At 42.1% G+C, this 14731-nt stretch overlaps 1 protein-coding gene across 1 annotated transcript in view; it reads right to left on the reverse strand.

Annotated features, from left to right (window-relative positions):
• Nucleotides 1-1323: 1323 nt before the first annotated feature.
• atp6v1b2 (ATPase H+ transporting V1 subunit B2) overlaps nt 1324-14731 on the reverse strand; it is a 15799-nt gene continuing 2391 nt past the window's right edge. Inside the window, exons 4-14 of the mRNA XM_038732963.1 lie at nt 14133-14226; nt 13876-13953; nt 13354-13493; nt 12890-12991; nt 10153-10250; nt 9456-9579; nt 9205-9355; nt 9046-9128; nt 5220-5324; nt 4994-5123; nt 1324-3791 (exon numbers count right to left, since the gene is read on the reverse strand). Coding sequence (XP_038588891.1) covers nt 3655-3791; nt 4994-5123; nt 5220-5324; nt 9046-9128; nt 9205-9355; nt 9456-9579; nt 10153-10250; nt 12890-12991; nt 13354-13493; nt 13876-13953; nt 14133-14226 — 1242 coding nt within the window. The 3' untranslated portion in view covers nt 1324-3654. The remainder of the gene's footprint in view (nt 3792-4993; nt 5124-5219; nt 5325-9045; nt 9129-9204; nt 9356-9455; nt 9580-10152; nt 10251-12889; nt 12992-13353; nt 13494-13875; nt 13954-14132; nt 14227-14731) is intronic.

A 14731-nucleotide genomic window follows, 5' to 3' on the forward strand; every position in this document is an offset into this window, starting at 1 on the left:
TATACTCCAAACAACTTGTCAAATTAAGAAACAATTCTATATCAATATCTACTTCTTGAAATAGCTATAATACATCAGAATTTAACTAAACTCTCCTTCCCTGCAACTATTTTGATAATGAATTACTTATTGACAACTGACATATATTCATCCCAGGATATGCTGATTTCTCAGTTTTATGGCAGCAGACTCAATAACTTTGGGTTTTGGACTGTTGGTTGGACAAAACAAGATATTTAAGGACTTTTGGAAACTATTTAATTAATCGCTGAATTAATCATGAAAATAATCATTGGAATGTGCACCAAAAACATTAGAAACATCATATTCCTGGATTTAATTTTTGTATAATATATATGTATATAATTAATTAATTAATTTAAATCAAAATTTAAAAGTACTTTTTATACATTAATGTTGCAGCTGGTAAAGGTGGAGCACATTTCAGTTACTTGATATACTGGTATCTTGTGATTTTACCTCAGGTGATCAATAAAGTTTTATATTAAGCTATAATGATACATAATCATTTGTTTGTTGATTGTATTTTCTATTAATAATCTGAATCTTTCACTAGTAATCTAAAGATTTCAGATAAATGTGGTGGAGTAAGTACAATTTTTTTAGTAAGTAAGTACCTCAAAATTGTACTTAAGTGCAGAACTTGAGTAAATGAGACCCTTTCATCACAGGCAGGATAGACTTGTAATTGAATGTGTTTGGTGGTCGTGTTGCTAATTTTCAGTTATGTAGATCAAACATTTATTTAAGCCTGTTTTACTCAGCAACTCCTGCGAATACAAAAAACTAAGTTAGCTACCTGGCAGCTATACAGCTAGTGCAATTAAGAGTCATATGAAAGTTTCACCTGACGCAGGTCCTGAGGCTGATGGGAATGTCATTAGTTCTGCAGTTATTTGGTCATAGATGACATAGATGAAAAGTCAGAGGATCACCAGAGTTAGTTCATCCTGAGGGGTCTGAACCACATTTCATCACAACCCATCCAACAGTTGTTGAGATGTTTCAGTCTGGACCTGAGTAGAGGAACGAACAACATACCGACATTGACAATTAAAGATTTGTGCTGCTTGCATGGTTAAAAATACTGATTATTGCGGCTCACAAATGAAAGCTCTATAAAAACAGGGTTGTGATGTTACATGGATCCTGTTTATAATGGACAAGACGCATTTCATAATTGAATATTAAATGCATCTTGTCAAATAAATAACCTGTCAATCCTGCATTTTGAAGCAGATTCACACAAAACATATTACAATATTAAACACCACATCTGATCATCAATAATAATAATAATAATCAGAGACAGCAGCTTTTATTTCATGACACTTGAGGCACCAACAGGAAACATTCAACGTCAATGCATGCAAGCTGATTAATACATCCAGCCAATATGCACACACTGTTCATACAGAAATACATAATGTATACATATTTCAAGGCTGATGTGTTCAAGTAGAGAACCTAAAGATAATACACATAAAAACATGAAACACTATCATCACTGAACAACACAGCATAAAACAAAGCTAATCTAAGAACAACATCAAGCAGGGAAGGAATGATGGGACATTTCTTTTAAACCACACATCTTCCTCACATATCATCAACGTTAAAATGCTCTAATGTAACTTCATCTTCTGGCACTCACACTACAGACATTGCTTTCTTGGAAAGTGTCAAATAAAAGAAATCGCATTCTTCCAAACGAGGCCTCGTACCTCATGGCAGTACATGTGTCACGATCGTGTGCAAGGTCGCGACAGCCGAAAGACGTCAGTTTAATGAGCGCACACGCCTGTCATCAAACTTTGGAGATGAGGCTGTTATTCATGCAGCAGCTGCAGCGTGTTTACACAGATAAATGTTGACTCAACAGGTAACGCTTTACTTTAGCCTTTCAAGAATAGATAGCGAGGTGTTTATTTTGGAGTACATCGCACAGTTCTCTACGGGCTGAACCGCTTTACTCTGTTCTTGACGAGGCGGATGTGCTCTATATCTACAGGAATACTTTCTGGTAAAGGTGAGCTTTTAGAAAAATTTGAAGAAAAGTTTCTGAAAATATCAAAATTAAGGACATATATGCATTTTAAAGAGTCACTTCACATCCCTTGAAAATCGTGTTTCTGTTGACCTCCAGGGGTTTAACTGCTCACCTTGCCGCAGTGACGTACACGTGTACTCCACTGTTGGGTGTGGTTACAGGTGCAACACTTCTGACCCCACCCAACCACAGCCAGCAGTGGTTTCAAGCCGAGAGGACAGCGAAACACTAACGTTAAAGGCGCACTGTGGAGTTTTCTTGTAAACAAACAAAACAAATTGCATTGCGTGAATCCTCAAACCAACATGTTGAATGCAAGTCCTTATAAAACTTTCTCTAAGCTGATGAAAAGCTGGTCAAAACATTCCTCCATAGTGCAACTAGTCGTAAAAAAACTCAACATGGTACCTTTAAAGAAACAGTTTGACATTTTGGAGAAAAGATTTTTCTTTCTTGCCGAGAGTTAGATTTTCAGATTGATGCCACTTTCATGTCTGTATGTAGCATCCAGTTAGCTTAGCATAAAGACTGGAAACAGGGGGAAACAGCTAGCCTGGTCCTGTCCAAAGGTAACAAAATCCATCTACCAACACCTAAAGCTCACTGATTATTATTAAGCAGGAACCTTCGGGTCTGAAAAGTGAAGCCAATGCTCAAGTGCCTTAAACCTGCGTTCTCTCTAACAGCCTGCAGGGGGCGACTCCACCGGCTGCAAAAGATGTCAGATTGCGTAGAAGTCTATGAGAAAATGTTTCTACTTCTCAGCTGATTTATTCCCTCAGTAAACACTTTCCTGATGAGTTTATGGTCTCAGTCGCTAGTTTCAAGTCTTCTTCAACACAGCATGATGTTCATTTAGTAAATTATGGTCCCATTTAGAGGAACATAGACCAGAAAGCACAACTTGTATCTGCTGCTCTATGTACATTTAACCTGCGCTGGTTTCAGGTAAGTATGTTTGGTTTTAAGCCTGTTTTTTTTAGCTAGCCAAAATTAGCATCACAGCTAATATCACAGTTAACATGAATTACAGATGCACCTTGCTAACCAAGCTATCTAGTGCCACCCTCTCATCCAAATATGGTTATGTCAGGTGTCTGGTTCCTAAAAAAACCAAGATGGCGAATTACCTAAAATGCGACCTGTTCCTTTAACAAAACTTTAAGAGGGCATGATGGATTATTGGAGCATCTGATTTTTAATTTATCCTTGTGTCTACACGACGGTCTGAAAACCTGAAGAAGTTATGATTATTATTTTCTTTATTTTTGGACTTGGCTACTTGCAGTCATGACACCTTAATAAAAATATCCTCATCATTATCACACACGTTAACGACATGAAGACACTGTTCTCTTCCTCTACACATTCACACTGTAAACTCATACAAGCCTCTGTGTATGTTGGAGTACTTCCCTCTGTGTGTTTCTGGTTGTTTAAGCAGGAATGGTTTGTTGTGAACGTCACAAGCGTCGAGACAGTTACAGCAGCACATCATCACGATACTGTATGTATGCAGTGACACGTCACTGAAACAGGAAGGAAGCGGCAGGACTGCTGGAGATACCGATGAGTGTGTCTGGTTAATGTTTGGCTTCTCGGGGGTAAAACTCCGCTAAGGTGCTCTGAGGGATCCTCTTCAGCATCTCCTTGGGGAAGATCCTCATGAGCTGCCATCCGATGTCCAGAGTCTCAAACACACTCCTGTTCTCGTAGGCACCTGGACACAGAATCACATGTAGACATTTAGACTTCTGAACCCATATGATCCTGTAGTGTGAGGGGATTACAGACATAATCTTGAGGTCGCCAAAATCGGGGAGCCTCTGATCAGAAACCCGCAACAGCCAATGAGAGGAAGCTGAGCGGGAACCGTCCCCAGCGTGTTGTGTTTCTGCTCTATAAAACGTATAGACCTGCTGATTCCCTCTTCTCAGAGTGAAGTTCATCCACAGTTTGATTCTCTTCTTTTTATTTTCTGTGCAAAACACAGCACACACGCAAGGTCAACCAGCTGACGACGACAGCCTGCCTCCATGTTTGTTTCTGTCTGTGTCTATGTCTTCGTTTCATCATGTATCCCCAGAACCGCATCTCTGAAAGCCTTTAGTATAAACGCCAAGTTTGTCATCCTGGATCTGGACTGAACCGTCTGGTGTGTGCGTTCTTAAGATTAAAATTTTAAACATCATTAATTCTGTCTGTTTATAAAATCTGTTAAGATCTGAAAATCCTCTAGTTTGCACCCGGCATTAAATTACTTCTCAAAACTTATTCCCAATATGTGTTATCAGTTTTATTATTATTGTTGTTGTTTTTATCTTATCAGTGACCAGATCGGAAGACCCACCCTCCCAAAGTACCCAAATTTTTTATCTCATCTTATTTTAGTTTATCTTTTTGTTTGTGTTATTTTAATTGTCTGATTTTATTGGCCTCATTGCTTCCTGAAGTGTTTTAATCCTCGTTCAACCACGTAAAGCACTTTGTACCTTTGATTTAAAAGTGCTATATAAATACAGTTTATTAATATTATTATTATTATTTATTATTAGGGGGACTGAAAAGAAATGTATTGCGATTACTGCAGCTTATTGATTTTTAAATGGTAATCAAAAGTGCGAGTGAAAGCATGAGTCTTTAGATGAGTGCTGAGTGAAACACGTTGCTCTTGTCAATAGATCCTCGAATCTGCTTTAACTGGTAGAGTGTGTGTTCTCTACATACACCTTTTCATCTGTTGTCCCTAGATCTGGATCTTCGTTCTTCAGGAGAGGCTGTACAGGTTGTAAAGCTACTCTCGTACATTTACAAACAATACCAAATAAAATGTAGTGGGCTAAATCAATTACTTTCAAATCTAAAATTAAATAGTCTAATTAATTGCTTGACTGATCGTTTCAGTTCTATGCCCCACTGCACCTTGGGAGATGAAGTTTTTCTCAAACTTGGTCAGGAACTCCAGATAGAGCAGGTCATCAGCTGTCAGAGCCTCCTCCCCCACCACTGCCTTCATGGCCTGGACGTCCTTCCCTATGGCATAACACGCATACTACACACACACACGCGCACACACACACACTTTCAGAGTGCAATGGCAAAGGTAAGCGTGTTCAGATCGAAACAGGAAGTGTGTGTATGAACTTACGAGCTGGTTGGAAACATCAGAGTGGTCTCTGCGGGTCATTCCCTCCCCGATGGCAGACTTCATCAGACGAGAGAGAGACGGCAGCACGTTGATGGGAGGATAAATCTAAACCAGCGGAAGGAAAGACAAGGTCACTGAGATGGTAGAAGAAAGAAACTTCATCGACTCTTTTATATCCTACGAGTCACCAGCTGCCCACACACAGCCCGCCCAGGCTCCAGAGGAAGTTAGAGATCTGCACGAGGAGCCTCTGACAGTCAGGGCTGTTGTTTGTTCGTTAGAGCAACAAGGCAGATTAGCAGCATGTCGTGTAGGCCTATGTATTAAAAAATGTGGCTCAAATGCTCTGGTTGTTTTTGGTGACATGACATTTGTAAGATGAAGTTCAGTCATGTGTCGATTAATTCGTAAACATTACAAAGAGGCGTCACAATCCATCACACCTCCACACTTTCTGGAAGTGATTGCTGAACCAGCTTCATATGCACAGAAACAAAATGGTTGAATATAAAACAAATCTCAGACAGTAAATCTAATTTACATGGACGGCTCAGAGAGAATGTGGCTGTCACACTGGTAAACCACCAGGGCGCAGCCAAATTTACAACAAGTCCCAAGTCTAGACCAATATCTTCCAATTCAAATCCCAAGACCAACATGTCCTGAGTCAAGACTAATAAGTCCAAAATCAATTCCAGAGTCAAGACCAGCAAGTCACAAGTCAGGTCCCAAGTCAAGACCGACATGTCACGTGTGTATCTTCCAAATTTAAATCCCAAGTCCAAGTCAAGACCAACATGTCCCAAGTCAAGTCTAAAAACACCAAAATCAATTCCCAAGTCAAGACCAGCAAGTCACAATTGAGGTCGCAAATCAAGACCAACATATCACATGTAAAGTCCCAAGACTAGACAAATATCTTCCAAATTTAAATCCCAAGTCCAAGTCAAGACCAACATGTCCCAAGTCAAGACTAAAAACACCAAAATCAATTCCCATGTCAAGACCAGCAAGTCTCAAATCAGGTCCCAAGTCAAGACCACCTAGTCGCAAATCAGGTCCCAAGTCAAGACCACCTAGTCGCAAATCAGGTCCCAAGTCAAGACCACCTAGTCTCAAATCAGGTCTCAAGTCAAGACCACCTAGTCTCAAATCAGGTCCCAAGTCAAGACCACCTAGTCTCAAATCAGGTCCCATGTCAAGACCACCTTTTCACAAATCAGGTCCCAAGTCAAGACCACCTTTTCACAAATCAGGTCCCATGTCAAGACCACCTAATCTCAAATCAGGTCTCAAGTCAAGACCGACATGTCACGTGTGTATCTTCCAAATTTAAATCCCAAGTCCAAGTCAAGACCAACATGTCCCAAGTCAAGTCTAAAAACACCAAAATCAATTCCCAAGTCAAGACCAGCAAGTCACAATTGAGGTCGCAAATCAAGACCAACATATCACATGTAAAGTCCCAAGACTAGACAAATATCTTCCAAATTTAAATCCCAAGTCCAAGTCAAGACCAACATGTCCCAAGTCAAGACTAAAAACACCAAAATCAATTCCCATGTCAAGACCAGCAAGTCTCAAATCAGGTCCCAAGTCAAGACCACCTAGTCGCAAATCAGGTCCCAAGTCAAGACCACCTAGTCTCAAATCAGGTCTCAAGTCAAGACCACCTAGTCTCAAATCAGGTCCCAAGTCAAGACCACCTAGTCTCAAATCAGGTCCCATGTCAAGACCACCTTTTCACAAATCAGGTCCCAAGTCAAGACCACCTTTTCACAAATCAGGTCCCATGTCAAGACCACCTAGTCTCAAATCAGGTCTCAAGTCAAGACCACCTAGTCTCAAATCAGGTCCCAAGTCAAGACCACCTAGTCTCAAATCAGGTCCCAAGTCAAGACCACCTAGTCTCAAATCAGGTCTCAAGTCAAGACCACCTAGTCTCAAATCAGGTCCCAAGTCAAGACCACCTAGTCTCAAATCAGGTCCCATGTCAAGACCACCTTTTCACAAATCAGGTCCCAAGTCAAGACCACCTTTTCACAAATCAGGTCCCATGTCAAGACCACCTAGTCTCAAATCAGGTCTCAAGTCAAGACCACCTAGTCTCAAATCAGGTCCCAAGTCAAGACCACCTAGTCTCAAATCAGGTCCCAAGTCAAGACCACCTAGTCTCAAATCAGGTCCCAAGTCAAGACCACCTAGTCTCAAATCAGGTCCCAAGTCAAGACCACCTAGTCTCAAATCAGGTCCCATGTCAAGACCACCTTTTCACAAATCAGGTCCCAAGTCAAGACCACCTTTTCACAAATCAGGTCCCATGTCAAGACCACCTAGTCTCAAATCAGGTCTCAAGTCAAGACCACCTAGTCTCAAATCAGGTCCCAAGTCAAGACCACCTAGTCTCAAATCAGGTCCCAAGTCAAGACCACCTAGTCTCAAATCAGGTCTCAAGTCAAGACCACCTAGTCTCAAATCAGGTCCCAAGTCAAGACCACCTAGTCTCAAATCAGGTCCCATGTCAAGACCACCTTTTCACAAATCAGGTCCCAAGTCAAGACCACCTTTTCACAAATCAGGTCCCATGTCAAGACCACCTAGTCTCAAATCAGGTCTCAAGTCAAGACCACCTAGTCTCAAATCAGGTCCCAAGTCAAGACCACCTAGTCTCAAATCAGGTCCCAAGTCAAGACCACCTTTTCACAAATCAGGTCCCAAGTCAAGACCACCTAGTCTCAAATCAGGTCTCAAGTCAAGACCACCTAGTCTCAAATCAGGTCCCAAGTCAAGACCACCTAGTCTCAAATCAGGTCCCAAGTCAAGACCACCTAGTCTCAAATCAGGTCCCAAGTCAAGACCACCTAGTCTCAAATCAGGTCCCAAGTCAAGACCACCTAGTCTCAAATCAGGTCCCAAGTCAAGACCACCTTTTCACAAATCAGGTCCCAAGTCAAGACCACCTAGTCTCAAATCAGGTCTCAAGTCAAGACCACCTAGTCTCAAATCAGGTCCCAAGTCAAGACCACCTAGTCTCAAATCAGGTCCCAAGTCAAGACCACCTAGTCACAAATCAGGTCCCAAGTCAAGACCACCTTTTCACAAATCAGGTCCCAAGTCAAGACCACCTAGTCTCAAATCAGGTCTCAAGTCAAGACCACCTAGTCTCAAATCAGGTCCCAAGTCAAGACCACCTTTTCACAAATCAGGTCCCAAGTCAAGACCACCTAGTCTCAAATCAGGTCCCAAGTCAAGACCACCTAGTCTCAAATCAGGTCCCAAGTCAAGACCACCTAGTCTCAAATCAGGTCTCAAGTCAAGACCACCTAGTCTCAAATCAGGTCCCAAGTCAAGACCACCTAGTCTCAAATCAGGTCCCAAGTCAAGACCAACATGTCACATGTGAAGTCCCAAGTCTAGACCAAGATCTTACAATTCAAATCCCAAGTCCAAGTCAAGATAAACCAGTACCAATAAGTTGATTTTGCTGAATCTAAAATCATTTGATTCATGCACTGAGTCTGACTGGAAGTTCTGACCTGACCTTTCCACATGGTGGGAGTTGTCTCTGTAAATAATACTACAAAGAGTACGGTCTAGACCTGCTCTATATGAAAAGTGACATGAGATAACTTTTGAATATTACATTACATCTATTTAGACACTTTTAGCCAAAGCCTCCAATAAATGCAACCATGTGGATACAATCCAGTTTTTTGTTTTGTTTGTTTTATTAATGGGCCACGGTAATGTGTAGAGTTTCTGCTGATGTCAAAGGGGAACTCGTTCTAAAGGATAGAAATGAATCTGCGACACTGCTCTTCTTTACCTGTCTGTTGTGAAGTTGTCTGTCCACATAGATTTGTCCCTCAGTGATGTAACCAGTCAGGTCGGGAATAGGATGGGTGATGTCTGAGAGACACGAGAACACACTGTAAGAACGCTGTAGTCATTAGCATTAGGAGCTTGTGGCTGAACATGTGTGTACCGTCATTGGGCATGGTGAGGATGGGGATTTGGGTGATGGAGCCGTTGCGTCCTTCTACTCTGCCAGCTCTCTCATAGATGGTGGCCAAATCTGTGTACATGTAACCAGGAAATCCTCGCCGGCCCGGCACCTCCTCCCTGGCTGCAGACACCTGAGACGCAGTTTGAGGGTGATGAGGGTGAGTAAATTCACAATTTATTTCCAATTTCCTGAGGTCATTTCTGAATAAATGCTCTGAAATTGTGGCTGACCTCTCGGAGAGCCTCCGCATAGGAGCTCATGTCGGTGAGGATGACGAGGACGTGCTTCTCACACTGATAGGCCAGATACTCTGCTGATGTCAGCGCTAAACGAGGAGTGATGATTCGCTCAATGCTACAACGAAAAAGGCAATTTAACCTCTTTTTGTAATTAGTAGTAATTTTGGCCTATTTCCACCAGTTTTAATATAGCCTAATGAAACCTGAAACAGAAACCTGGTTAATGGCGATTAAATGTTACAACTGAAATTGCTTAATTTAATGATGAAAAATGAACTTGCAATTGTTGTTTCTTACAGTGAACCTCAGACACTCACAACATTTTCAAGTTCCCACACCTCTTGTCAGCAAATGTACCAAATCTGAAGCTGATATGTAAAAGCACTTGGATTTTACAAGGCATAAAGGTGTGTGTGCCGAATCGAACCGAAACCTCGCAAAAATGTGCTTTTCAGTAGATCAACATATCTCTTTAAGCTAATGATAAAGATAATTACAAAAAACAACAACCACAAAATGAGGGAATTTAATTTTGCTACAGAAAACGGAGGCGTGTGGTTACAACTATATTATAACATTCAGGTTGAGCGTCTGTTTCTAGTTTTGTTTTAATCAATCAGTCAAATTATTCCAAGTCATGTAAAAAAAAAAAAAAAAAAAAGTTTAGTAAAAGGGTAAAAGATCATACGTGGGGTCGTTTGCCAGGTTGAGGAACAAACAGACGTTATCCATGGAACCGTTCTCCTCAAAGTCGGACTTAAAGAACCTGGCAGTCTCCATGTTCACCTGGTGGCAGAGAGAAGAGAAACTTTGGTGCTTATGTTTTTACTCATATTCTCCCCACTGTCAACCTCCATGAACCTCCATCATTCCTGCCAAGCGTCTTCATTCATAAATGTCACACACCCCAATATTATTTAGATTATCCACCAATATGATGCCAATCGACTTCTCAAGTTCTGTGAACCAATCTGATGAACCAGGCTGCTGGAAGCTGATCTTTAAAGCTACATTAATTAATGTTTTCACCACTTGGGGGCAGAATAACAAGCTGTAAACCCTTGTGATCACCTTCATAAAGCTGACTGGCATTGTAGTGTGCCTACAACTTCCAGACACTGAGCTACAGTGAGGGAAATATTTGATCCCCTGCTGATTTTGTACGTTTGCTCACTGACAAAGAAATGATCAGTCTATAATTTTAATGGCAGGTTTATTTGAACAGTGAGAGACAGAATAACAACAAAACAATTCTGAAAAACGCATGTCAAAAATGTTATAAATTGATTTGCATTTTAATGAGTGAAATAAGTATTTGACCCCCTCTCAGTCAGAAAGTTTTCTGCCTCCCAGGTGTCTTTTATACAGGTAACGAGCTGAGATTAGGAGCTCACTCTTAAAGGGAGTGCTCCTAATCATGTTTGTTACCTCTATAAAAGACACCTGTCCACAGAAGCAATCAATCAGATTCCAAACTCTCCACCATGGCCAAGACCCAAGAGCTGTCCAAGGATGGCAGGGACAAGATTGTCGACCTACGCAAGGCTGGAATGGGCTACAAGACCATCGCCAAGCAGCTTGGTGAGAAGGTGATGAACAGTTGGAAGAAACAAAAGAACTGTCAATCTCCCTCGGTCTGGGGCTCCATGCAAGATCTCACCTCGTGGAGTTGCAATGATCATGAGAACAGTGAGGAATCAGTCCAGAACTACACGGGAGGATCTTGTCAATGATCTCAAGGCAGCTGGGACCATAGTCACGAAGAAAACAATCGGTAACACACTACGCCGTGAAGGACTGACATCCTGCAGCGCCCCAAGGTCCCCCTGCTCAAGAAAGCACATGTACAGGCCCGTCTGACGTTTGCCGATGAACATCTGAATGATTCAGAGGAGAACTGGGTGAAAGTGTTGCGGTCAGATGAGACCAAAATCGAGCTCTTTGGCATCAACTCAACTCGCCGTGTTTGGAGAAGGAGGAACGCTGCCTGTGACCCCAAGAACACCATCTCCACCGTCAAACATGGAGGTGGAAACATGATGCTTTGGGGGTGTTTTTCTGCTAAGGGGACAGGACAACTTCACCGCATCAAAGCGACAATGGACGGAGCCATGTACCCTCAAATCTTGGGGGAGAACCTCCTTCCCTCAGCCAGGGCATTGAAAATGGGTCGTAGATGGGTAATCCAGCAGGACAATGACCCAAAACACGGCCAAGGCAACAAAGGAGTGGCTCAAAAAGAAGCACATTAAGGTCCCGGAGTGGCCAAGCCAGTCTCCAGACCTTAATCATATAGAAAATCTGCAGAGGGAGCTGAAGGTTCGAGTTGACAAACGTCAGCCTCGAAACCTGAATGATTTGCAGAAGATCTGCAAAGAGGAGTGGGACAACATCCCTCCTGAGATGTGTTCAAACCTGGTGGCCAACTACAAGAAACATCTGACCTCTGTGATTGCCAACAGTGGTTTTGCCACCAAGTACTAAGTCATGTTTTGCAGAGAGGTCAAATACTTCTACTAATCAATTTATAACATTTTTTACAGACTTTTTTTGTTGTTATTCTGTCTCTCACTGTTCAAATAAACCTGCCATTAAAATTATAGACTGATCATTGAGCAAACATACAAAATCAGCAGGGGATCAAATAGTTTTTCCACTCACTGTCCATGACATTGGCCACATTGGAGTCGTGTTTGTGTCCACTGATGAACTTAAAGGCCACCAGTACTTTAAACATTTACAGCCGTTTATTCCAATGGAATTGGTGTAGTTAGTGGAAGTTAAGGCCAATTTATACTTGTATGCGAATTCTACGCGTAGCCACATACCCTACGCCATAGACGCGGACCTCCCAAAAATGTAGCGTAACGGCGTAGAAGACGACGTACTTTTTAATCACGCGAGGGAAAATTCAATGTTTTTTTACTGTGTTGTTAGTTAATATTGTTTTTATACACACAAGTCCAAAATACACAAATAGACAAACGGGACCTTATACACATGCCACAACACATGGAGAGATGTCAGAGCGATGGAGCTGCCACAAAGTACAGCGCCCCGAGTGGTTGGAGGTTCAGGGGCTTACTCAAGGCCTCCTTCGGCAGGGCCCAGGAGGTGAACTGGCACATCTTAAGCCAAGTCCTTATGGACTGAGCTACTGCCGCTCCTAAGAATTGAGGACAGAAGTATAACTTGGCCTTTAATCTGCAGTTTCTTGTCAAATTCGACTTTAGTGAACTTTGACCAACAAAGGGGACCCTGGAGCAACAGTCTGACTGAGTGCGGGTCTGGGTTTGAATGCATTTTTTGATCCTGTGACGGAGGCGTGCTCAAGCTAAAACTGGGTGTTAAGTTGCTCTTAGAGCTCACTCCCCTTCACAGTGTCTTTGAATTTTTGCAAGCGAAGAAGAATCTAAAGTTCTCACCCCCATGGCTGCAAATACGATGGCGAAGTTGTCCTCACTGTAGTCCATCACGTCCTTGGACTTCTTTACCAAACCGGCCTGCCGACAGATCTGAGCTGCGATCTGATGAACCGAGGGAAGAGAGTAGGAAGAGAAACACGGAGGACATAATAAAAGTCTTGCACTCTTTAACAACATCTGAACAAAGTAATTTAATCTTCTTTAGCCACACTTAAAGAAAAAACTCTACCTCTACTTTAATTTAATTTAATCTACCAAATTAAAGGGAAGTAATTCATCAAACGTAATTAAGATTCAGTCCTGAGGATCCAGCACACATCGAACATATCGGTCAGGAAGTTAACAGACTTCCTTCCACTTTAAAACAGTGTTGTGCTTGTGTGTGTCTGCATGTGTACCTGTGTGTTTCCATGTATTATGTAGATTATATGTGTGTGTGTGTGGTTTTGTGTGTGTGTGTGTACCTCATTGTGTGGTAGCCCTGCTGCAGAGAAGATGGGTATTTTCTGCCCTCTGGCGATGCTGTTCATGCCATCGATAGCAGATATGCCGGTCTGGATCATCTCCTCAGGGTAGATACGACACTGAGGGTTAATAGGCTGACCTACAATATGAGAACAATTCTTAGAATCATACAGATACCAAAATCCCTGCATGTGTTCACGACGCAGACTGTGTGTTTGTACTTGCATGCTTTCATGAGCCCCGAAGAAGATAATAAATAATGAATTAAAGATCCTTGATTGTATGTTAGCAGGCTGTGCTGTTTGTACTCGCTGTGTGTCGAGCTTACAAGTACCTCAAAGTTGCACTTCACGTGCAGTACTTGAGTAAATGTACTTAGTTACTTTCCACCACTGGTTACAGCCCTACTTCCATGTAGCAAATATCGGCCTCACCTTACTAGTTGCTGCTCATGCAAACCGAATATTTCCTGCTGCTTCATTAAAGTCAGAGCATGCCCATGTGAGAAGCAGTCAATGTACCCATGATGTCCAAGAAGTCTTCAGCCATGACTGCTGGTCCTCTGTCGATAGGTTTACCAGATCCATTAAACACACGACCTGCAGACACACACACCAACACTCCAGATAAACATACATTCAGGCCTACTCTACTCATTACTCTACAAAGCAAACTAACTTTCACTTGTAAACATGAGTCTATATAAAGCTGCAGCGCTGAAGTCGCCTCAGTTTGCACCTAAATGAATGTGACATATTTATTGTGTTGTGTGTCGTACCCAACATGTCCTCAGAGACAGGTGTCCGCAAGATGTCTCCTGTAAACTCACAGCTGGTCTTCTTGGCATCGATACCTGACGTCCCCTCAAACACCTGCAGAGGGCAGCGTGGAGGAGCAAAGATGTGGAGGAAGGACAGAAGTGTTCATCTATACTGCACAATAATCATCACAGCACTGGAGCAGCAGGTTAGAAGGATCCTACTATGGTATATTCTGTAGTTAAGTTAACATTTCATCTGTTCAATATTCATTTAAATGCAAGTCTGTGCAATAGCTGAGAAAAGTAAAATGTGGAATGGAAAGGGGATTCACGGGAGACACAGACTTACAGCACTGCTTTGAGCTAAAGGCTAACATCAGCATGCTAACACACTCACAGTGATAATGCTAATGATGATGAGGTTTAGCAGGTGTGTTTACCATGATCACCACAGCTACAGCTGAGGCTGATGGGAATGTTCTGCAGGTCACAAACCAATGAGTGTTGGACACATTAACAGACTGATGAAAAGTCAGAGGATCACCAAAGTTATTAGAGGTCATCCTGAGGGGAACATGAAGGTCTGAACCACATTTCATCACAATCCATCCAAAGCT

The sequence above is a fragment of the Micropterus salmoides genome, unplaced genomic scaffold, assembly GCF_014851395.1.
Source record: "Micropterus salmoides isolate LMB-PRFRI ecotype aquatic unplaced genomic scaffold, ASM1485139v1 Ms_hic_scaffold_20, whole genome shotgun sequence".
Taxonomy (NCBI): Eukaryota; Metazoa; Chordata; class Actinopteri; order Centrarchiformes; family Centrarchidae; genus Micropterus; species Micropterus salmoides.